Here is a 26,197-nt window from a genome sequence, read left to right on the forward strand (position 1 = left end):
CAAGCAAAGGCTGGAGTGGAGGGCAGATCCTTTTTCAAGGGTCTTTCAAATAAACATTTAACTGAGCTACATCAAGATGACGTTCATGCATCAACACAGGTAGGGTTGTGATCCAATCGAGGCATTTGTTCAGAAGTTTCAAGTTTGCTCTTTCAAACTTTATATTACTCTAAAGTTATATAGTGCTGGAAACCAAAATAATTTTACTTTAACACACATCCAATCCAAATTTTAAAAACAGAAAATCTTTAACTTGATTTAAGAAGGATGAGAAAAATGGAAAAAGGGCCAATTGCGCAAATGCCTTCCAGTGCTGGCAGAATACCGCATCTTGATTGCTCACATAACCCTCCAGCCCTTCAGCTTGTTTTAAAAATAATTCATTTAAAAGAAAAGTAAGTATTTACAAAGTTTACACTGTGCCGAACTGGCTTTCAATGGCACATCTAGGACATGGTTAAGCCACCCAAAAGGAATAAAAAAAAATTGCACAGGAACAATAATGAAGAAAAAAAAAGGTTTCCACACTGATCTGACCAGGGAAGCATGGCAAGAGGAAAGGCTGGCTTGAGTCTCAAGTAAGTCTCTCGCAGTATTGCAGCACTGAAGAAAAAAAAAGATGTCTGGGTCTCTAGAAGCACGAAGATGTTCCATGACGACAAATGAGAAAAGTGCAACACAAGCCAGTTTTGGGACTAACAAAAGATTTTCAGGAAAACGTTTAGCCCCACTTATTTCATAGATATGCTTTTGTGACAGCACTCGCCACAAAATTTACTTGGTCTATTCGTTAGTCAATGCACAAAAGCACCAAGGGACAAAAAAAAAAACTTCTCTGAAGATAAAAACAAAAAGAAAGGTTCCAAATTATGGCTGGTGCCAGATGACGAGGGAAAGAAAAAAATGACATTTAACAAGTTTGACTGTTAAGGCACTTCATACAAGTAACCAAATCCATGGAAACAGAAGCCGTGCTGCAGAGCAGGATGAAAAGACCTGGGTGTGAAGGTCAGCAGATGTACAGTTTGGGGATTAATCACACTTTCTTCAAACAATAAATAAAATTAAAAAAAGTGCCTTTTGCTCTCTTTTCATTTCTCTCTTTTTCATACAGTCCTTTATGACCTCCAATGTTGAGAAGTGCAGCAGTCCTTTTAAATAGCCATGATTTTTCTTCCCCCTCATAACTGTCCTGCTTTAATGAATTTTACTTATGGTGGCACAAAAAAGGAAAGGAAGGGGGGGGGGGGCATATGAAAGATAAAAAAGTCCCCAAGACACAATGAGAAAAAGGGAAATGGGTGAAGGGTCTGGTGAAAGCTGGGGACCAACAACCTGTAAAAAGAAAGAAAAATGTAAAAACATTAAACAACTGTGAATATCATTTTGTCTCATTCATGGTCACCCAAACTGGACAATCAAGGAGACAAGAATTGCTCATACAGTGCCTTTAAAATGACCCCCTTTATAATTTTAGCTTGAATAACAGATTGTTGAACAAAATACATGGATTAATCCTAAATAAAATGAACTCGTAAACAAATAATAACTTTCTTGTACCAGTCTCACTGCTGACCCACATGAACACACAAGTTCCAGTTTTGATTGCTCACTCCAGAACTCCGAAGGCCTGTCCAAATTCCTTCTGGCATATTCCAGCTGACCCCTATGCGCTTCATGAGCAAGAGTCATGTGCTTAGTGGGGTCTGGCCATGAAGTCACTGGTTAAGTCATTCTAGCCTTCATCAGATCATGCTGTAAGTCTTTTGCAGTAACACAGGGGGGTTTTTTTTGTCCTGATGAGACTTGTAAGGCATCTGAACAAAATTTTGGACTTTCTCCTATGATGACATACAGGGGTTGGACAATGAAACTGAAACACCTGTCATTTTAGTGTGGGAGGTTTCATGGCTAAATTGGACCAGTCTGGTGGCCAATCTTCATTAATTGCACATTGCACCAGTAAGAGCAGAGTGTGAAGGTTCAATTAGCAGGGTAAGAGCACAGTTTTGCTCAAAATATTGCAATGCACACAACATTATGGGTGACATACCAGAGTTCAAAAGAGGACAAATTGTTGGTGCACGTCTTGCTGGCACATCTGTGACCAAGACAGCAAGTCTTTGTGATGTATCAAGAGCCACGGTATCCAGGGTAATGTCAGCATACCACCAAGAAGGACAAACCACATCCAACAGGATTAACTGTGGACGCAAGAGGAAGCTGTCTGAAAGGGATGTTCGGGTGCTAACCCGGATTGTATCCAAAAAACATAAAACCACGGCTGCCCAAATCACGGCAGAATTAAATGTGCACCTCAACTCTCCTGTTTCCACCAGAACTGTCCGTCGGGAGCTCCACAGGGTCAATATACACGGCCGGGCTGCTATAGCCAAACCTTTGGTCACTCGTGCCAATGCCAAACGTCGGTTTCAATGGTGCAAGGAGCGCAAATCTTGGGCTGTGGACAATGTGAAACATGTATTGTTCTCTGATGAGTCCACCTTTACTGTTTTCCCCACATCCGGGAGAGTTACGGTGTGGAGAAGCCCCAAAGAAGCGTACCACCCAGACTGTTGCATGCCCAGAGTGAAGCATGGGGGTGGATCAGTGATGGTTTGGGCTGCCTTATCATGGCATTCCCTTGGCCCAATACTTGTGCTAGATGGGCGCGTCACTACCAAGGACTACCGAACCATTCTGGAGGACCATGTGCATGGCTTAAAATCCCTCTGACCACTGTGCAGGACTTGTATATGTCATTTCCAAGACGAATTGACGCTGTATTGGCCGCAAAAGGAGGCCCTACACCATACTAATAAATTATTGTGGTCTAAAACCAGGTGTTTTAGTTTCATTGTCCAACCCCTGTAGGTTTGCTGCTGCACCAGAAGCTTGGAACTTAAAGGCAATACCCCTGACGATATATCTAGAACTTTTAGTTCTGAAAATCTAATACCCATTGCCCATTTGGTGCAATGTAAATGTCTACTCTCAGCTTTTATGACAGCTCAAACACACAAACAAAAAAACTGTATCCTGGTGTTTGCTGGTTCTGAAGCATATCAAGGGTTGTTACAGAATTCACTATGGTCCTGTTATGACCTGCTGCATGTGTATGACATGACCTAAAGTTGGGTTACAAGATCAGCAATGCCCTAGAGCCAATGTAATAAATCCCCTCATTTCTTTTATGCTTTCTCTTATCCTCTTATGAAAAATAAGGATTTGGATGTTTCTTAGAGACAAAAACAGTATCTTACATCTATACATGGAGTATGTTCTGAAGATCATTCTGAACTCATATGCTTTTAGATCCTAAATTTGTTGTGTAGAATTATTCTTCTAAATTGGATGAAATGCAGATTTACTCCAATACTCCAGTCACAAGTTTGTACACTTTGTGTTTTCAAATTAATGTACTAACCTTTATCAGTACAGAGCATTCATTTCATGCCATTTTTCGCTAGTCTTACCTCTTCTCACAGCTTGACCTCCTCACTACTTTCACTGTGATACTCTGCCACATATAAACTCTTGTCAATGCTGCTGGGAATGGGCTTAATTTCTGTTCCCAGCTGCTCTTCAATGCCCTTCAAGTTAAAGCGGTCATCATAAGTGATCAAGTTAATGGCCAAACCCAAGTGCCCAAAACGACCTAAGGAAAAAGATAAATATATAATACAATAGCATACATGCACACTTTATATCAATATAATCAAACTAAATAACAATCAGAAGTTGTATTTTGATTTAAAATTTATAAAGTACTTTCTCCCCCACTTACCAGATCTGCCAATACGATGAAGGTATGTCTCGCCCAGTTTAGGAAAATCAAAGTTAATGACCACATTCACAGCTTGAATGTCAATTCCTCTCGTGAACAAATCTGAACAAAAGAGTTAAAATATTAACAATGCTCTTAAACCAAAAATGAGAAGAAGACAATCTGATAATCACATACCTGTGCAGACAAGATTTCGGCACAAGCCATTTCTGAAATCGTGGAATACGCGGTTCCTGTGTTCCTATGTGAAAATTTAAAAAAACATAAATAAATAAAAGCCTGGGCTAGATTCATGAAATGGTGTACCTCTATTATTTTCCTAGTTGTTTAATAACCACAGCACTGCTGGTAGTAAACCATGTTAGAAACTTCTTAAAAGTACACAGTTTATTCTGATTTGATGAAAGGCATTTTAAATTGTAAAATAAGCTAAACCAATTCTGTATTTGTACCAATTATTGTGACTAATCAATATTAAAGTTTAGTAAACTGTAAACACAAAGACTGCTAAATCACCCAATCACAATTATGTGAGGTATGTATGATGTTTTAGATGACAGCAATTACATCTCATGTAAAAATATATAGCCCTAAGCATTTACACTGTCTTTACAGATATGCAAGTTACCCATGCTATTACATGCACACCCCTATACAATGACAGATGCTGGCTACTATACTAACTATTGACCTGTCAGAACACAACACGTTTCAATTCTGTTCACCTTGTATGAGCTTGAGCCCAGAGAAGTGGGCTGTGTTTTTATAAGCAGCAATAAACTGTTTGCTGAATGGGTACTTTTACATTATTATATTACTTTATTAATTTATAACTATGTAACTTATGCAGCCTTACAAGGTCAAGAACATTTGCATGTAAATTTAAAACCAACATGCTGTACATTGGATGGGGAAAACAAGTGGTTGAATACTGTGCTTACACCCACTATGTTAGAGAATATAATTCTCTAATGTTTAAAATAGACAGTTAGGAAATCATTAATTTTAATTACCTTTATAATCAGCTAATATGATAAGACAGATCCAATTAACTAATACCTAAAAGACTTGAGGCAGGACCTGAATTTTCCTTATCTTGAGCCATTCAGAGGTGGCCCTATGCCAGTGTAATTATAGTATGGGATGGTGAGCACCTTCTCTGGGACAAACAAATATTTTAAACTGCTGCGCTGTTCCACAATGTCCCACCAAAAAATAAGCAAGTACTGGAGCACCGTATGTCTAACACACAGGAGCTACACCAGTGGTTGCAACACAGAAGTTGGTAACTACACTAACTGTGCATTCCCAAATGATAGAAGTTAACCTACAGGAAGGGAATTCCTAGACAGATGTTTACCTGTCTCATCTTGGCATGAATGTAGAAACAAGAATAACCCAGCTGTGAGATCTTTTTGGCCAGGAGCTCCACTCGTTGGGATGAGTTACAGAAGATTATGGACTGATTGATCTGGAGCTAAAAACAGAGAGGGGAAAACAAGCATCTTTTAAAACACTCTTATCCAGCAGATTGAGGTATCTGCAAATATTCAGAAGACCAACTTACTCTAGAAAAGAGAGTATTAAGGCAATGAACTTTCTGCCTTTCTGTCACATATGCGTAATACTGGGTCACACCCTTCAGTGTTAGCTCCTCCATGAGGTTTATCTCATAAGGCTTCTGCAGATAGGAGGTCTACAATGGACAAAGGCCAACAGGAAAAAAAACAATCTGCATTACTATAAAGGCAATAAAACATTTGATTTAAACATTTAAAACCTTGAAATTGATGGAACCATGAATTCTGCTTTTTAATAGAAAATCAAAAAAAAGAAGAAAAAAAAAGAAAGTTTGCCCAGCGTTTTGTGGACTAAAGCTCAAGCAGTTAGCCAAAATTCCTCAATAGCAATGTACAAAACTCATCACAAGTTATCACAAACATCTGATTGCATTTGCTAATGCCATGGGTGGCACAACAGGTTATTAGCGACAATCTTTATCAGTAAAAATTAACATTAAAAAGCTACATTGTGTTTACCCATGTTGTCTTTATTTTATAAAAAATTAGTTGGAAGACCTGAAACATTTAATATCTGGTAAGGTGCATAAACTTTCACAGTCCAGTTTAGTGAAATTCAAACCCAATAACCATTAAAGTTAGTATATTTAGCAGACGCTAATATCCAAAGCAACTTACAGTACTGTGATTGTATATATTGTCTAAGCAATTAAAAGTTAAGGGCCTTGCTCAAGGGCCTGACAGTGGCAAACTGGCGCAAACTGGCAGTGGTGGGACTTGAACCAGCAACCTTCAATTACTAGTCCATTATAGTTGGTAGGCTGAGGATACTACTGGTTGCAGTTTTGCAAGTAAAATGTTTGCCCACGTGATACAAGACTGCAGCTGCACAGCAGTCCATGGTTACTGTTGTCTTATTCTTCTCTCCGTGATGCACCATACATTTTTAATAGGAAACAGATCAGGACTGCTGGTGGACCAGTCAAGAACATGCATTCTGTCAATTAAGCACTGGTGTTGTATGTGCAGAATTAGGCCTAGTGGTCAACAAACATTAAGTGTCAATTATTTGTACTTGTCAGTTTAAAGATTCAACAGAATTATCAAATTACAGATTCTCTAAGAAAAAAGGAGTTACTTGCATACATTGAGAACATTGGAATGTTTTTGTTCTGACAATTCACACCCTAATAAGCATACTTACCATAAACTTCTGTACACTTAGTGGGAAGGTTGCAGAATACAGCAGAATTTGCCTTTGTTTAGGCAAAAAGCTCAAAATCTCCTCCATCATCTGCACAAAGTCCTGAGACAGGAGTTTGTCTGCCTGTACGCACACACAATGAAACATAAATGAAACATGTTGGTGGACATTACAGACAATCTTAATATTTACATTTCTACTTAAACGATGAATGAATAAGCACTAATAAATCAATGACTAATGCTGTTTGTTGGATCAAATTCTAACTTATAAATATGTGTACAGTGTCTAGAGCAGGTTATGAAACTTTGACAAATATTGTTGCTTAAAGTACCAAAAACTAGGGATGCATCGATACCATTTTTTCCCAACCGAGTACGAGTACATGTATTTTTGTACTTGCCGATACCGATACATATTTAGAATACCGTTTTTTTTTTTTTTTTAAACACACGTGAGAAGTGATGAGAAGTTTAATGATACCATGTCCAAAAATGCACGTCAACAAGTAGCGAGTGATCAAAGTGTTTGTGCGCTGATGTGATGAAATCAAGGAGGAAAAATAAATCGAGTTGTTGGATAGTTCACACCTGGCGATCGAGAGCCAAGTTTTGATCGCCGAGCAAACGCCGAGTTGCTCCAGAGCTCAGCGCTAGATTTGCCGGCTCGGGAGCAACTCTGTTCGCTCGGCGATCAAAACTCGTCTCTCAAGAGCGCAGGATACGGTGTGAGGGGAAACGCAGGAGAGGAGTGTAAACAGGTGGGACAGGGGCTTAATATAGTTTATATCAGAATACACCGGCACACGCTTTACAGTATTTCTGATTTGATTCTCTACAAAACATAACACCAACACTGCATTGCAAAAATATTTATTAACCTCCAACTCACTACAGAACATCCATACTGTTCGTGTTGCCAAATCCACTCAGATTCATTTATTTTTCCTCTTTGATTTTACGCTGCACATCAGCACACAAACACTTTGATCACTCGCTACTTGTTGACGTGCATTTTTGGACGTGGTATCAAACCCCTCATCACTTCTCATGAATGTTTTTGTAAAAAAACAAAAAAAAACGTAGTTTGGGAGATCAGAGAAGCTCGCCTGAGATTCCAGTTGGTGATAGATGGTGTAGTGTGAAACCCCCTATCACCGATCAGTCGTGTGGTGTGAAATATACACCGACAAAGACTACCGAGTGCAAAAGATTCAGTCATGTAGTGTGAACTGTACAGCGACCTGACAAATCAGAAAATCGTGTAGTGTGAACCAGGCATAACGCAGCAACGTGCACTAGGTACACGGTATCGGATGTTTAGTATCGGAGCCTCGTTTGCGAGTACGAGTACAAGTTAATGAGCGCGGTATCGGGCCAATACCCGATACCAGTATCGGTACTCATGCATCTCTACCAAAAACCAAGCTATGCTAAAACAAATGTAGCTGGCGAACCAACCAATGCTGCTAGCTGACCAACTTTTTTGTTTTGACACAACTTACTGCTACATTGCTATGCTGGATGGTAAACATTAGTATTACAGCTAGACAGGTAGCTCACTACTACCAAAAAGCTTTCATACATAATAGATACAAACAGGATTTTATTATTATTTCTCTTTTAGGTCAAAATATCTGCTATTGTTATCTACATGAAGCTGTATCTACATAGAGCTAATTTTGTACATCTCCTGCTTAACTGCTTGTACAGCAGTGTTTTTTCAAAAAATAATAATAATTGTCGCAAACAAAATATTAATTAAATAAACAAATTACCTGTACCTGAACACCCCCTTGTGAATGCTTTACATTACACCTTGTAAGTGGAACCAGATTGCCACCAATTTAAATGTAAGTATATTTTGTTTTGATGCATTGTTTGTGTTGCCTGGGTCACAGTAAAATTCATGGACAAAATGATGGTTGAAAAAGCTTGAAAAACACTGTTGTACACTATATGCAGAAAAAAGAATGCTTTTGTCCAGCACTAACCTCGTCCAATACAATCATCTGCACTTGGCCAACTTTGGCCACACCTTTTTTGATGAGATCCAAAATCCTTCCAGGAGTAGCAATGACAACATGTACTGCATAAAAAAACAAATCCGTCAAGTAAACTGTGCAGTTACTTCAGTGTCAACATTTTCACAAAAGAGCCAACTTTTATTTTTTTTAGTACAACAAATTAAACATTAATAAAAATAATCACACACCTGTCTCATCAAGCCTCATAATGTCATCACGGAGGTTGGTTCCACCTGTGGTTGCCATGACCTTAACTCCACCCATGTGTTTGCTGACCTGGATGCAGATCTGGCTTACCTGTAGAGCCAGTTCTCTAGTGGGAACGATGACCACCGCTGAAATGACAAAAACAGTTGTAAAATAAGCATTTAATCTCTAACTGTCCTGCTTATGTATGTATCTTTAGCATAAATAGCAAGTTTGTTCTAAAAATGCTTACCTTGTATGCTATCCTTCTTTAGATCAATACGTTCAAGTAAGGGAATGAGGTAGGCGCCACTCTTGCCTGTGCCATTCTTTGCCCTAGCCAGAATGTCCCTTCCAGACAAAGCAATAGGAATGCTCTCCTCCTGCAAGAAACAGACAAAAAACAGATGAGCCAGCAGATCAACACCTCAGGATACAAACTACATGCTCAGGATGAAGCCATAGTCAATTATTATTATTATTATTATTATCATCAAGTCTGAGCAGATCCTCTTTTACCATTTTGGCTAGTTTAGTCACTTAATTAAAAAAAACCAAAAAAAAAAAAAAAAACCTGTGCATCAAACCATCCTTAACACCCTTAACATCACTTAAACAATACCACAAAGAAATCAGATTTTACAGAGAGAACAGTAAAAAAATCAGATTTATTTTCACTATAATTATATAATTTAATGTTCAACTATATATAATTTATTAAGTCAACATGTATGCATGTGTGTATTTTAAAAATAATCATTAAAACTATTTGCTAAGTTTAGATCAAGCAGTAAGTGAAAAGGTTTAAAATAGGAATATAGTTTTGTTTATCAAGACATTTCTATGTTAGTAGTTATTTATTAACATCTGGTTTATACACACCTGTATAGGCGATGGTTTCTCCCATCCCATCTCGAAAATGCCCATCAACAGTTCTCGTTTTAGGCAGTAATCTTCAAATTCATTTCCCTTGGTAGCCGTCACATCCTGTAGACAGGAAAGTCAAAGCATTGAAATGACATGACGGCATCAAGGGCTAAATTAATGGCATTTATGATATTTATTTATTTATTTATTTTGATGCTTTATGCCATGCTTACAGAGGTTATATTCATGGCAGGAAAGGTAGGTCATTTTCATTTCAGTTTATAGACCTTGTAGAGTGTTGTTCTTTAGATGCGCTCTTTTAGACCAATTTTTTTAAATAATTGAGGACTGTTTTTATTTCACATTTTCAATAAGACAGATCTGAACTGCAGGCAGGATGAATAAGGCCTGGCATTGTCTTGCTTAAATAACCATGGAAGACATCACCCTTATAATAGCATGTGATCATAAACCTAAGAAGCACCTCCATGTCAATGTTTTGCTCAAAAACAATTATACCTAAAAGGTTACTTATATATAAAAAAACAATCAGATTAATAAATTAAGTAAAAAAAAAAAAAAAAATTGATCCATGCTTAGAAAGTTGTTGCAAATTTTGGCATAATTGAATTTTTTTTTATGGACTTACAGAAGTTTTCATGCGCATATCCTTCGGGGGAAGCTTTAAATTCTTCTTCCAGTCATCCCCAGGTCTAAAGAAGTTTTAAGCACAAAAATAGACATTAAAATAATGTGTTATGCTTTTACCCAAGAAACCACAGAAAAAGAAAATATATAGCTATCAAAGCTTAAACTCCAATATTAGCTTATCAATGTGAATTATGCCTTTGAAAATACATAACTCAGATTATATATATATATGTTTATAATATACACATTGATCTGACTAAACAAAATGACGTCCTAGCTGTCAAACTGTAAACCTGTAAATAAGTCAAAACCAAAAATCCAAAAATCAACCAAAACATCTGTCAGCTGTGTTCCATATGTCCAAGATTAGTACATAATGATTTTAGCATGGGGATGCAAGTTGAGAACTTGAGAATCATGTTATCTGCATTGGCAGGCGATAACTGAAAAACAATCATCATGGCACTCGAGCAATGCAGTTGAAGACCAGCCCACAATCGCAAACAAAAGAGCAAGGATGTTTGTTTGGATTTTAACAACATGTTTAACACGTGTGTCATTTAATGGCAACAATAGGTATTATGTATCCGTCTTTATATTTTGGTCCATTCAATATTTTCATCTTTATTTTTATGGCTGTGAGGCAAGTTAAGACTGTTCTCATGTCGTCTTGTGTAAGAACTTCTTTTATGGTTTCAGGCATGTGCACTTGTTCTCTTTCCTTGGTGTACTTTCCATTCAATCAGAATATGTTTTATTGTTATAGGTGGCAGTGCACATCAGCGTGGTCCTTTTCAGTCAACGATGGAGTCACGCAAGTATTGAGAATTGCCTGAGTGCACAGAGCAATCAGATATATCCAAATTGGGCCAATGTAATGGGGGGGGTTATTTATGTGCTGTTGCAGATCATTTATTTATTAAAGATTATCTGCAACCGATATGACAAAATCATTTCAAAGTGGTGATAAACAGATGGACAGAAATTTTATTTATTAGGATTTTAATGTCATGTTTTACACAATTTGGTTACATTCATGACAGGACATGTAGTTACTGGTTACACAAGATTCATCAGTTCACAAGTCTTTAGTGTCAAACACAGTCATGGACAATTTTGTATCTCCAATTCACCTCACTTGTATGTCTCTGGACTGTGGAAGGAAACCGAAGCTCCCGGAGGAAACCCACGCAGACACGGAGAACATGCGAACTCTACACAGAAAAGACCCGGACTGTTCCGCCTGGGAATCGAACCCAAGACCTTCTTGTTGTGAGGCAACAGTGCTACCCACCGAGCCACCATGCTGGACAGATAGACAAAAAAAATTATAATTTATTACATTTTAAGTAAGGATTATCTGTGACAGGTTTCATGAACCGCATTTACTTCCCTTATTTAATCGCTGTGTCTCTCTTAATGTGTCTGGATGTGAAATTATGGTACGATTTATTAACAGTGCAAGCAGAGTACAATTGCAGCTACAGAGACTAATGTAATGTAAGCTTTAATGTAAAGCTTCTAATGCTCTTAAATATTTTTTATATGAGTTTTACTAATATGAATGTTCCACTGTAAAGGCCAAGATGTGTAAACAATGTCTTTCCCCTCCGACCCCTGTACTTACGCAGACTATCTAATTTGCTAGATTACTTGATGTAATGTGCTTACAAATGTGCAGAAAAAGTCACAACGTGATTTCTAGGAGAACACAACCTTAAAATCACAAAACATAATTAAAACAATATATTTAGAAAATGTTCTCGTCTTGATTTCTAAAATGTAGTTAATTATTTAATAGCTATTCCAAGGAAAGTGATGGAGTCATAGGTGTAATACATAGACAAGGCATGTTAAAAAAAAGATTAGCAAAAATAATGCCCCCACAATCACAATGTAGTATTATGCCTAAAACTGTACTTACTTAATGACTGTGTTTGCTGTTGTCACAGGCTGAGAGTTTCCGTTGTTGATTGTGCTGGAAGCTTTAATCTGAGTGGGCTGCGTCATCTGAGTGCCCCCTCCACCCCCACCAGGTCCACCTACTGGCTTCACAGAGCCTCTCATTTGGCCATTTGGATTCAAGCCCAGAATAACTGGGTTTTCTGTTCTGGCTGTACTCATGTATGCTCAGTTTGTTTTTTCTTTCTCCCCAGAAGAGTGAACTAAACACTGGAAGATATCTTCTTTTGTTCAACAAGCTTTCAAAACGATTTAAAGTTGTCCTTTCCACAGTCCAATACACAAAGTCCAAAAAATAACTTTCACAGGTTCCTCAAGATAGCAGTCTTTTGCGAATGCAAATGTCACTCAAGGAATCCGCTGAAGATTATGCACACAGAAAATAAACTGGAATTCTTTGAAAAAAGTTCCACCCGCTGAAAATTATAGCCTCAAAAACAAGTCAGAGGCTAAACAACCAGACAGTCACTTCAGATATTTTTCGCATCCACTTGTTACTTTTCAGAATGATGCTTTTTTTCAACCTGTGTAAAGAAAACAAAATGTCATCACATTTTACCAAAAAAAATCCACGGTTCATTCTACACACACGTATATTTTTTCACTTTAAGTTCAGATTTGAAGGGACAGAGCTTACGCCTAACATTTACCTATTAAGAACTGAATTACAATTGCTGCCACCAAGTCTGTGTTTATTCAGCACATTGTAATTTTCCACAGATATGAAAACACCTGTAGTGCCTGTATTTACAGTGGTGGCACTATAATGAGATCAAATAGGGACTGCAGCACAACACAATGTCACAAATTGGCAATGATAAATTACATAACTGTATAATCTGAACATATGCTTAATGTAATTTTCCTTTCAAAAAACACTTTGTACTCGAATAAATCTTAATGGTGCTACACATATACATTAGCGCAAAAATTAACAGGTGCCACTTACAAAAAATATAATACTAATTAAACTGTCCTTAACACATGATAAACAGTTGTTGAGAAACTGAAGTATTACCAAAGTCTGTAGTGTCTTCATTCAAGTTCAGATGTGAGCTGTAACCACAATTACAATCCACTTGTGCCACTGTGGTCAAGAAAGCCAACGTTCAGTTTATGAGCACACGGTCATAATCAGCCAAGCACACAATCTGTACCTGAGATTTTATGTTATGTACACTCCTGTTTTGAAATATTTAAGGGTGTGTAATGCTAACTGTGAGTGCAATCTGCAATGCCTGTATAAATAAATATACATTGTGTGTTAGGGGAGGGGTGCTGAAAGTAAAATAGGATTGGACATTTAAATATACACCGATCAGCCATAACATTAAAACCACCTTTGTTACTTCACTCACTGTCCATTTTATCAGCTCCACTTACCATATACGTAGAAGCACTGTGTAGTTCTACAATTACTGACTGTAGTCCATCTGTTTCTCTACATACCTTTTTAACCTGCTTTCACCCTGTTCTTCAATGGTCAGGACCCACACAAGACCACCACAAAGTAGGTATTACTTGGGTGGTGCAGTTATAGACATGGTGGTGGTGTGTTAGTGTGTGTTGTGCTGGTATGAGTGGATCAGACACAGCAACACTGCTGGAGTTTTTAAATACCGTGTCCACTCACTGTCCACTCCATTAGACACTCCTACCTAGTTGGTCCACCTTGTAGATGTAAAGTCAGAGATGATCGCTCATCTATTGCTGCCGTTAGAGTTGGTCATCTTCTAGACCTTCATCAGTGGTTACAGGACGCTGCCCACAGGGCGCTGTTGGCTGGATATTTTTGGTTGGTGGACTATTCTCAGTCCAGAAGTGACCGTGAGGTGTTTAAAAACTCCATCAGCATTGCTGTCTTATCCACTAATACCAGCACAACACACACAAACACACCACCACCATGTCAGTGTCACTGCAGTGCTGACAATGATCCACCACCCAAATAATACCTACTCTGTAGTGGGCCTGGTCGAGTCCTGACCATTGAAGAACAGCATGAAAGGGGGCATGCAGAGAAACAGTCAGTAATTGAACTACAAAGTGCTTCTATATGGTAAGTGGAGCTGATAAAATGGACAACGTGTGTAGAAACAAGGTGGTGGTTTTAATATTATGGCTGATCAGTGTATATATACATATAAATACCATTACTGTTTAATTTCCAAAACACCACCACCAAGATGAAGTGATTGCAAAGACTGAACCTTTCATGGATGAGGCTCCCCTTATACCCAAGGTTTTACACAATTATTTAAGAAAAAAAAAATTCAAGGCAAAATGGTAAATATTTTAGGTCTTCATCTACATGGTGAAAAAATTTAAGGAATAAGGTAAAATCTTAATCCATGTAGAGCAAGACTAGGAACTACTGTTGAATACTGAAGACACTGAAGCTCATGAAGTGGAACTGCATAAGAAACCATCATGCTGATGTGATAAATATAGCCACATGAGCTTGGGAGCACTTTAGAAAACCGTTATTACTTAACAGTCAGTGACTGTGTCAAAAAATGCAACCTCAAGAAATTATGCAAAAAAGCAGAAGCACCGCTAAATGTGTGCTGTGGTCAGACGAGTCACTGTTTCAGCTTGTTTTGAGTAATAACAGATGTTAAGGACTTTGAAAAGAAACTTCTGAGCTGTTATCAACAAAAGGTGCAAACGCCAACATCTGTCATAGTCTAGGGGAGCATCAGTGCCCACAGCATGGGTGGCTTGTGTATGTGTGAAGGTACCACTGGCACAGAAGCATATACTGGGACATGACAAAAACATGCTGCCATCAAGGCAACGACTATTCTAGGAAAGTCCATGGTTATTTCAGCAAGACAATGACAGGCACCATATAGCATACACCAAAACAGCAGGGCTTCCTAGATTCAGAGTGTGTGTGTGGCTGTTTGGCCTGCCTGCAGGCTAGTGACCATGGATTGTTGAGCAGCTAAATTTGTCTAGAACTACAAAATACATGTTGGTCAGTGAAAAACTTAAATATTGTAATTTAAGGGTATTCACAAATCACAGATTCTTGCTGCTATGGCATTTTACAAAATGTCCCAAATTTAATAAAAATGGGGCAGGTGCATGTCTATGTATGTGTGTGTATACATATGTATATGTATATACATACAGTGTATCACAAAAGTGAGTACACCCCTCACATTTCTGCAGATATTTAAGTATATCTTTTCATGGGACAACACTGACAAAATGACACTTTGAGACAATGAAAAGTAGTCTGTGTGCAGCTTATATAACAGTGTAAATTTATTCTTCCCTCAAAATAACTCAATATACAGCCATTAATGTCTAAACCACCGGCAACAAAAGTGAGTACACCCCTAAGAGACTACACCCCTAAATGTCCAAATTGAGCACTGCTTGTCATTTTCCCTCCAAAATGTCATGTGATTTGTTAGTGTTACTAGGTCTCAGGTGTGCATAGGGAGCAGGTGTGTTCAATTTAGTAGTACAGCTCTCACACTCTCTCATACTGGTCACTGAAAGTTCCAACATGGCACCTCATGGCAAAGAACTCTCTGAGGATCTTAAAAGACGAATTGTTGCGCTACATGAAGATGGCCAAGGCTACAAGAAGATTGCCAACACCCTGAAACTGAGCTGCAGCACAGTGGCCAAGATCATCCAGCATTTTAAAAGAGCAGGGTCCACTCAGAACAGACCTCGCGTTGGTCGTCCAAAGAAGCTGAGTGCACGTGCTCAGCGTCACATCCAACTGCTGTCTTTGAAAGATAGGTGCAGGAGTGCTGTCAGCATTGCTGCAGAGATTGAAAAGGTGGGGGGTCAGCCTGTCAGTGCTCAGACCATACGCCGCACACTACATCAAATTGGTCTGCATGGCTGTCACCCCAGAAGGAAGCCTCTTCTGAAGTCTCTACACAAGAAAGCCCGCAAACAGTTTGCTGAAGACATGTCAACAAAGGACATGGATTACTGGAACCATGTACTATGGTCTGATGAGACCAATATTAATTTGTTTGGTTCAGATGGTCTCAAGCATGTGTGGCGGCAATCAGGTGAGGAGTACAAAGATAAGTGTGTCATGCCTACAGTCAAGCATGGTGGTGGGAATGCCATGGTCTGGGGATGCATGAGTGCAGCAAGTGTTGGGGAGTTACATTTCATTGAGGGACACATGAACTCCAATATGTACTGTGAAATACTGAGCAGAGCATGATCCCCTCCCTCCAGAAACTGGGTCGCAGGGCAGTGTTCCAGCATGATAATGACTCCAAACACACCTCTAAGACGACCACTGCTTTATTGAAGAGGCTGAGGGTAAAGGTGATGGACTGGCCAAGCATGTCTCCAGACCTAAACCCAATAGAACATCTTTGGGGCATCCTCAAGCGGAAGGTGGAGGAGCGCAAAGTCTCGAATATCCGCCAGCTCCGTGATGTCGTCATGGAGGAGTGAAAAAGCATTCCAGTGGCAACCTGTGAAGCTCTGGTAAACTCCATGCCCAGGAGAGTTAAGGCAGTTCTGGGAAATAATGGTGGCCACACAAAATATTGACACTTCAGGAACTTTCACTAAGGGGTGTACTCACTTTTGTTGCCGGTGGTTTAGACATTAATGGCTGTATATTGAGTTATTTTGAGGGAAGAATAAATTTACACTGTTATATAAGCTGCACACAGACTACTTTTCATTGTGTCAAAGTGTCATTTTGTTAGTGTTGTCAAATGAAAAGATATACTTAAATATCTGCAGAAATGTGAGGGGTGTACTCACTTTTGTGATACACTGTACATTCTCATGTGTATATAGCTCACAACATAACCATACACATATGAATAAAAACAGTTGACTTTGCTTTATAATAACATTGTCTTTTTTAATACACAATTTGAAAATGCCAGGCTGATGACTGCAAAGAGCTGGTATCTTGAATGCAATCAGCTACTCATAAGCAACGAGATTTTTTTTGTTGTTATAGTTTAACAGCCTGTTCAGCACCTTTAGTTATTTCCTGGCTAGTACAGTTTTCATATTTTGTGCACAGTCGGTCAATTTTCAAATTGCTAAATTCATTCCTTTTTTTCGGGTGTTTTGGGTAAAAATTTACATTCCGTTTAAATAACTTGATGGTGCAAAGATGAAAGCATACATTTACATTTTTGGCATTTAGCAGACGTTTTTATCCAAAGCGATTTATACATACAGTGTATCACAAAAGTGAGTACACCCCTCACATTTCTGCAGATATTTAAGTATATCTTTTCATGGGACAACACTGACAAAATGACACTTTGACACAATGAAAAGTAGTCTATGTGCAGCTTATATAACAGTGTAAATTTATTCTTCACTCAGAATAACTCAATATACAGCCATTAATGTCTAAACCACCGGCAACAAAAGTGAGTACACCCCTAAGAGACTACACCCCTAAATGTCCAAATTGAGCACTGCTTGTCATTTTCCCTCCAAAATGTCATGTGACTTGTTAGTGTTACTAGGTCTCAGGTGTGCAGAGGGAGCAGGTGTGTTCAATTTAGTAGTACAGCTCTCACACTCTCTCATACTGGTCACTGAAAGTTCCAACATGGCACCTCATGGCAAAGAACTCTCTGAGGATCTTAAAAGACGAATTGTTGCGCTACATGAAGATGGCCAAGGCTACAAGAAGATTGCCAACACCCTGAAACTGAGCTGCAGCACAGTGGCCAAGATCATCCAGCGTTTTAAAAGAGCAGGGTCCACTCAGAACAGACCTCGCGTTGGTCGTCCAAAGAAGCTGAGTGCACGTGCTCAGCGTCACATCCAACTGCTGTCTTTGAGAGATAGGCGCAGGAGTGCTGTCAGCATTGCTGCAGAGATTGAAAAGGTGGGGGGTCAGCCTGTCAGTGCTCAGACCATACGCCGCACACTACATCAAATTGGTCTGCATGGCTGTCACCCCAGAAGGAAGCCTCTTCTGAAGTCTCTACACAAGAAAGCCCGCAAACAGTTTGCTGAAGACATGTCAACAAAGGACATGGATTACTGGAACCATGTCCTATGGTCTGATGAGACCAAGATTAATTTGTTTGGTTCAGATGGTCTCAAGCATGTGTGGCGGCAATCAGGTGAGGAGTACAAAGATAAGTGTGTCATGCCTACAGTCAAGCATGGTGGTGGGAATGCCATGGTCTGGGGCTGCATGAGTGCAGCAGGTGTTGGGGAGTTACAGTTCATTGAGGGACACATGAACTCCAATATGTACTGTGAAATACTGAAGCAGAGCATGATCCCCTCCCTCCGGAAACTGGGTCGCAGGGCAGTGTTCCAGCATGATAATGACCCCAAACACACCTCCAAGACGACCACTGCTTTATTGAAGAGGCTGAGGGTGAAGGTGATGGACTGGCCAAGCATGTCTCCAGACCTAAACCCAATAGAACATCTTTGGGGCATCCTCAAGCGGAAGGTGGAGGAGCGCAAAATCTCGAATATCCGCCAGCTCTGTGATGTCGTCATGGAGGAGTGGAAAAGCATTCCAGTGGCAACCTGTGAAGCTCTGGTAAACTCCATGCCCAGGAGAGTTAAGGCAGTTTTGGGAAATAATGGTGGCCACACAAAATATTGACACTTCAGGAACTTTCACTAAGGGGTGTACTCACTTTTGTTGCCGGTGGTTTAGACATTAATGGCTGTATATTGAGTTATTTTGAGGGAAGAATAAATTTACACTGTTATATAAGCTGCACACAGACTACTTTTCATTGTGTCAAAGTGTCATTTTGTCAGTGTTGTCCCATGAAAAGATATACTTAAATATCTGCAGAAATGTGAGGGGTGTACTCACTTTTGTGATACACTGTACATTGCAAGCAATTGAGAATTAAGGGCCTTGCTCAAGGGCGCAGATGTGGGGCTTGAACCAGCAACCTATTTTAAGCACTCGACATATAAATGCATAATTTAAAAGGCTTGTAAATTAATGTCCTGGGCAAAGCTACAGTTATACCTTTGAGTGTGAATGATATTCTTAGAGCGAGGTGACAGCATTTAAGAAGAATATTATACTGAAACGTTAATAAAATAGGCCACTTAAATATATTATAGTCTAAACCCCCCCCCTTTAGTTTTTGTTCTGTTAGATGTCTTATGTTCTTATTTTTTATATTATATATTTTTTTTATATCTTACGTGTCCAGTAGACCCTTGACTTACGAATTTAATTGGTTCCAAAGGGCTGTTAAGTCAAAATGTTCATTAGTTAAACCTATTTTTCCCATAAGAAAAATGTAAAAAGAATTAATCTGTGCCAGACCTCCCAAACCACCCGCTTAACCTTTCTGTCTTAAATGGTCTTTGTTATAAATACAAGTATATTTTCCTTTAAATCTTAAATTATAGAAGAAATTCCTGTCATAAACAATAATGAACAATACACAGTAGTACTGTACATAAAAAAACACACCACATATCAGTATTTCTCTATTATTTCCTTCCTTATTTCAGTAGTGTTGTATTTTGTAGGTGTAATTGCACAAAAAAAAAAAAAAGAATACTTTACAAGTTCCTTCTTCTCTCTCACTCACTGTCCCCTCTCTCTGATATACAGTGACAGCTACTGGTAAGAGTAATTATACAACAACATTTACATGTTTGGCATTTAGCAGACGCTTTTATCCAAAGCGACTTACATTCCAGTATACAGTTTGAGCAATTGAGGGTTAAGGGCCTTGCTCAAGGGCCAACAGCAGCAACCTGGCAGTTGAGAGGCTTGAACCAGCAACCTTTTGATTACTAGTCCAGTATCTTAACCACTAGGCTACAGCTTGCCCGACAAATAGTAATAAATTCGTCCTATAATTTATAACGAATAGTAATAAATTGATTTTCTCACCACTACGCTTTTTCTGCACACTGTTCAACCTGTGGGGCGCGAGTGCCTGACCAGGGGGTGTGGCGGCATTGCGAGATTTTTTTACTTCAAAAACTAAAGCTAGAGATGGGACGATCGATCGGCTATGAATCGGTATCGGACGATTTTTAATCAAAATATGCTATCGGCGATCGGCCGATATCTCCTAAAAGTAGCCGATCCGATCGTGTGATATATAAAGATCATGTTAAGTTAACAGCTCAGTGGATTGATCCAGACGCCAACCATCACATCACCATTCATCAACCATCGTACAGAAACCACAGTGAAAGCTCTTCATGACCTAAAATAACATCATTAACTTTGTGCATCATACATACGATGTAATTTTGCTGATTGTAATATTTACTTTAAAAAGATAATTCAACCCGGTCACATCTGAGCCGATTCTATCAGCACGTTATATAAACTCCTGGTTCACTTTGGTAAATCGTAAGCGGTTCTTACTTGTGATGTAGATGAGAACAGAAAATGTTACAGAGCCAATCCGAGGCAAAAGTTTATTCATTACCAAATTCGTTAGTTCAGGATCATCTGCTGAACTTTTAGCTCCTTAGACGGAACGAGTCTGACTCGGTGACCGCTCTGTGGTAATAGCGGTTTAATTAAGCTTTTTAATTAAGCTTTTTAATGTAAGAGAGTCACACAGAATGTTCTGTAGTAGCTGGTGTTTATTTAAAACCACGACATTTAATTAATAACAGTAAACACGGAGAGATAACTGAGAAGAGAAACTTACGCTTGGCGAAAATGAATCGACTCATGAATCAATGAATCACTTATAGCGATACTGTGAACAAAGCGTCTCTTCTAAGGGCACACACACACACAAACACACACACAAACACACACACAAACACACACACAAACACACACACAAACACACACACAAACACACACGCGCGCGCGCGCTGCTCCGGTTTATCTTCACTGTGAGGCTCTTTTTAAGTTTATTTATTTTATTTACTGCTAAACCCCCCCAACCCCCCCTCCCCCCGATCGCAATCGGCTATCGGCCGATGTCCCTGAAAGGAGATCGCAGATCGGAATCGGTGCCAAAAACCTAACTAAAGCACATCTCTAACTAAAGCAATTCATTTTTCACCCACAGGAGACATCTCATTAGTCTAACTGACCACGCACACACGCACGTTAGATGTTATACAGTTCAGTCTGAAAAAAACTTAAAAATAGGACGAACAGTGAAAATAAACCGCTGACAGAAGCATTGACGTGTGTGTGCCTTTAAGAGAGACGCTCTGTTCACAGTATCGATATAAGTGATTCATGAGTCCATTCATTTTATGCGAAGCGTAAGTTTCTTTTCTCAGTTATCTCTCAGTGTTTACTGTTATTAATTAATGTCGTGGTTTTAAATAAACACCAGCTACTACAGAACATTTTGTGTGACTCTCTTACATTAAAAAGCTTCATTAAAAAGCTTAATTAAACTGCTATTAATACAGATCTGTAACCGAGTCAGACTCGTTCCGTTTGTGGAGCTAAAAGTTTTCTGTCAGTCAGAGCAGATGATCCTGAACTATGTATGATGCACAACGTTAATTATGTTATTTTAGGTCGTGAAGAGCTTTCACGATGGTTTCTGTACGATTGTTGATGAATGGTGATGTGATGGTTGGTGCTCTGTAGCTCAAAGTCTGGATCAAGCCACTGAGCTGTTAAGCTTAACATGGTCTTTATATATCACACGATCGAATCGGCTACATTTGGGAAATATCGCCGATAGCATATTTTGATTAAAAATCGGCTGATACCGATTTATAGCCGATCGATCGTTCCATCTCTAATTTTTAAAGAATTTATTTGTAAATTATGGTGGAAAATAAGTATTTGGTCAATAACAAAAGTTCAACTCAATACTTTGTAACATAACCTTTGTTGGCAATGACAGAGGTCAAAGGTTTCCTGTAAGTCTTCACCAGGTTTGCACACACTGTAGCTGGTATTTTGGCCCATTCCTCCATGCAGATCTCCTCTAGAGCAGTGATGTTTTGGGGCTGTTGCTGGGCAACACGGACTTTCAACTCCCTCCACAAATTTTCTATGGGGTTGAGGTCTGGAGACTGGCTAGGCCACTCCAGGACCTTGAAATGCTTTTTACGGAGCCACTCCTTCGTTGCCCGAGCGGTGTGTTTGGGATCATTGTCATGCTGGAAGACCCAGCCACGTTCCATCTTCAATGCTCTCACTGATGGAAGGAGGTTTTGGCTTAAAATCTCACGATACATGGCCCCGTTCATTCTTCCCTTAACACGGATCAGTCGTCCTGTCCCCTTTGCAGAAAAACAGCCCCAAAGCATGATGGTTCCACCCCCATGCTTCACAGTAGGTATGGTGTTCTTGGGATGCAACTCAGCATTCTTCTTCCTCCAAACACGACGAGTTGAGTTTTTACCAAAAAGTTCCATTTTTGGTTTCATCTGACCACATGATATTCTCCCAGTCCTCTTCTGGATCATCCATATGCTCTCTGGCAAACTTCAGACGGGCCTGGACATGTACTGGCTTAAGCAGGGGGACACGCCTGGCACTGCAGGATTTGAGTCCCTCTCGGCGTAGTGTGTTACTGATGGTAGCCTTTGTTACTTTGGTCCCAGCTCTCTGCAGGTCATTCATCAGGTCCCTCCGTGTAGTTCTGGGATTTTTGCTCACCGTTCTCATGATCATTTTGACCCCACGGGATGAGATCTTGCGTGGGGCCCCAGATCGAGGGAGATTATCAATGGTCTTGTGTCTTCCATTTTCTTACAATTGCTCCCACAGTTGATTTATTCACACCAACCTGCTTGCCTATTGTAGATTCACTCTTCCCAGCCTGGTGCAGGTCTACAATTTTCATCCTGGTGTCCTTCGACAGCTCTTTGGTCTTGGCCATGGTTGAGTTTGGAGTCTGACTGACTGAAGCTGTGGACAGGAAACACTGATTATATTGCTCCTGCAACACCGCAATTTCCCTTCGGGGATCAATAAAGTAATCAAACCAAAAACAATAGAAAAGCTGATGTGACCTGTATATACATTTTATACACTGTACTCACCAGGGGATCAAACTAAATGATTGAGTGGTGCAGAACATACAGACCAGCTGTGACACGACAATGTGCCACAACCAATGTGGACGACCAAGCTGTCCTTGGTACGGACATCAGTCAGATGTGACAGCCATTCAAATAAATGCATGTCATTTTGCAGAAGCCCTGTGTTTTTCCTGACTAGCGTTAATCATTTCATAATGAATTTAAACCGGTGTTAACAGTCTTGCTATGAGCCACAAAACTAAACATAAAAAAGGACGTCATCAGGAATCAGTACTGCATCATTTAATCTGAACCATAATTTACATTTAATTAAAATCCTTGCCCCCTCAATTTTACTGCTCATTCACTAACATTACAATGTATTTAATGCAATTCAGAACGAAAACGAATAGTTTGCAGAGAGGTTTAGCAGTGATTAGGACAGAAGAAAGTAAACAGCTGAAAAACAAGGCCTAAGCTAAGATTAGCTAGCAACGGAATCATGCACCATTAAGTCACTGACCAAATGCAGAATAAATAGGTTTAAATAGGTAAATAGCAGTCAACATCATTAATACCTGAAACCAATTAGCCCTAGAGCTTATGTCAAGCAGAGCTTAATGTCAGCTAGCATGTGCAACCAAGCTGCTGACTGTCAGAACGTATAGGCTTAATGCTATCTTGCAACCGTCTTCAGTGAACGTTTTATCACGTTTAAATAAATTCGTTCGGTTACTTGACGTGTATGTTATAACTCACATTACCCGCTACTTACCATACAGCTCATAGTTCGTTTCATTACTTTAAAAGATATTAGTTTAGCTAGCAGAGTGCTAACGCTTAGCTAGTTAGCTCTTTTTGATGGTTTAGCACCGCTAGCATCATAAACCGCTACGTAAAACAAAACAGTCTCCAGATTTAGCAAGTCATGACAATAAAAAAATGTAAAACTAAATGTAAAACGAAACTCCGCTTCTTATAGTTTACATTTAAAGCTAAAACCAGTTAGAGTTGTTAAACCTGTGGAAGTTACGTAGGTCTAGTTATCAATTGAACAGTTAGCTAATGTCTGTTAGCTAGCTACTAATCAGCTAACCAGTACACAGGCCGCATAGCGAATCAGCTGAGATTCCATAGCGCAAATTTTCAATATAAACAAAAGGATCGTTTGTCATTATGGTTTAAACACGCAAATATACATAATCAACATAATGTTGTTTAATAAAGACAAAACAATTAAACACGTACAAAGAGAAAAGTGTTTAAAACCGCTACCGGTCTAAATAAAGCGAGAGCACTGCAAAACAAGGCACTGAACAGCTGAACTGGACGCTGGAACATTCATTATTTCATTACATGAAAGCTTAAAATGCGCTTGCTTTGCAGTTAACATATTCAGCTAGGTTCTCCAGAGACGTTAATTTCACACAACTTACCAAATTAGTTAAAGCTCATCGACAGGTTCGAGATTTATTAATTCCAAACTGCTACGTGAAGCGTTAGGCCTATAAGATATTACTAGGGATCTAATCCGATCGACCAACATGGCTCCTTCTTTTAACCCGCCCACCGCTGGTCACCTGACACATGACCAGCTAGACAGGCAGGCAGATAGACAGAGTGATGAATAGACAGACAGAAAGACATACACAGCGATAAATAGACAGAAAGATAGACAAAGCAATAAATAGACAGACAGATAGACAGAGTGATAAATAAACAGACAGAAAGATAGACAGCAATAAATAGACAGACAGATAGACAGAGCGATAAATAGACAGACAGACAAATAGACAGAGCGATAAATAGACAGATAGACAGAGCGATAAATAGACAGACAGACAGATAGACAGAGCGATAAATAGACAGATAGACAGAGCAATAAAGACAAACAGATAGACAGAGCGATAAATAGACAGATAGACAGAGCGATAAATAGACAGACAGACAGATAGACAGAGCGATAAATAGACAGAGCGATAAATAGACAGACAGACAGATAGAGCGATAAATAGACAGACAGATAGACAGAGCAATAAATAGACAGACAGATAGACAGAGTGATAAATAGACAGAAAGAAAGACAGAATGATAGACAGACAGACAGATAGACAGAGCAATAAATAGACAGACAGATAGACAGAGCAATAGACAGACAGACAGACACAGCGATAAATAGACAGACAGAAAGATAGACAGAGCGATAAATAGACAGACAGATAGAGTGATAAATAGACAGATAGACAGAGCGATAAATAGACAGACAGACAGATAGACAGAGCGATAAATAGACAGATAGACAGAGCAATAAATAGACAGACAGATAGACAGAGCGATAAATAGACAGATAGACAGAGCGATAAATAGACAGACAGACAGATAGACAGAGCGATAAATAGACAGATAGACAGAGCGATAAATAGACAGACAGACAGATAGACAGAGTGATAAATAGACAGATAGACAGAGCAATAAATAGACAGACAGACAGATAGACAGAGCGATAAATAGACAGACAGACAGATAGACAGAATAATAGACAGACAGACCGATAGACAGAGTGATAAATAGACAGAAAGATAGACAGAATGATAGACAGACAGACAGATAGACAGAGCGATAAATAGACAGACAGATAGACAGAGTGATAAATAGACAGATAGACAGAGCAATAAATAGACAGACAGACCGATAGACAGTGATAAATAGACAGAAAGATAGACAGAATGATAGACAGACAGACAGATAGACAGAGCTATAAATAGACAGACAGATAGACAGAATGATAGACAGACAGATAGACAGAGCAATAAATAGACAGACAGACAGATAGACAGAGCAATAGACAGACAGACAGACACAGCGATAAACAGACAGACAGAAAGATAGACAGAGCGATAAATAGACAGACAGATAGACAGAATGATAGACAGATAGATAGACAGAGCAATAAATAGACAGACAGACCAAGCGATAAATAGACAGATAGACAAAGCGATAAATAGACAGACCAAGCAATAAATAGACAGATAGACAAAGCGATAAACAGACAG

The 26,197-nt window shown here is 39.2% G+C and overlaps 1 protein-coding gene across 1 annotated transcript; it reads right to left on the reverse strand.

Moving 5' to 3' along the window:
* Positions 1-860: 860 nt before the first annotated feature.
* Positions 861-24,642, reverse strand: ddx6 (DEAD (Asp-Glu-Ala-Asp) box helicase 6). The gene is made up of 14 exons (XM_063005272.1): positions 24,581-24,642; positions 12,166-12,727; positions 10,240-10,303; positions 9,606-9,710; positions 8,977-9,106; positions 8,726-8,872; positions 8,505-8,599; positions 6,512-6,634; positions 5,355-5,483; positions 5,148-5,264; positions 3,965-4,028; positions 3,788-3,889; positions 3,477-3,658; positions 861-1,335 (listed from the first exon to the last, which is right to left on the reverse strand). The coding sequence occupies exons 2-13, from the start codon at positions 12,363-12,365 to the stop codon at positions 3,483-3,485; spliced, it is 1,452 nt and encodes a 483-aa protein (XP_062861342.1). The 5' UTR covers positions 12,366-12,727; positions 24,581-24,642; the 3' UTR covers positions 861-1,335; positions 3,477-3,482.
* Positions 24,643-26,197: the final 1,555 nt, after the last annotated feature.

This window comes from Trichomycterus rosablanca, chromosome 11, assembly GCF_030014385.1.
Source record: "Trichomycterus rosablanca isolate fTriRos1 chromosome 11, fTriRos1.hap1, whole genome shotgun sequence".
NCBI classification, from domain to species: Eukaryota; Metazoa; Chordata; class Actinopteri; order Siluriformes; family Trichomycteridae; genus Trichomycterus; species Trichomycterus rosablanca.

Coding starts and splice junctions, on each gene's coding strand:
- ddx6 (XM_063005272.1), bottom strand. CDS start 12,365: ATGAGTACAGCCAGAACAGAAAACCCAGTTATTCTGGGCTTGAATCCA. Junction 4,029..5,147: donor TTCATGCCAAGATGAGACAG/GTAAACATCTGT, acceptor ATTTTCACATAG/GAACACAGGAACCGCGTATT. Junction 3,659..3,787: donor TCATCGTATTGGCAGATCTG/GTAAGTGGGGGA, acceptor CTTTTTCCTTAG/GTCGTTTTGGGCACTTGGGT.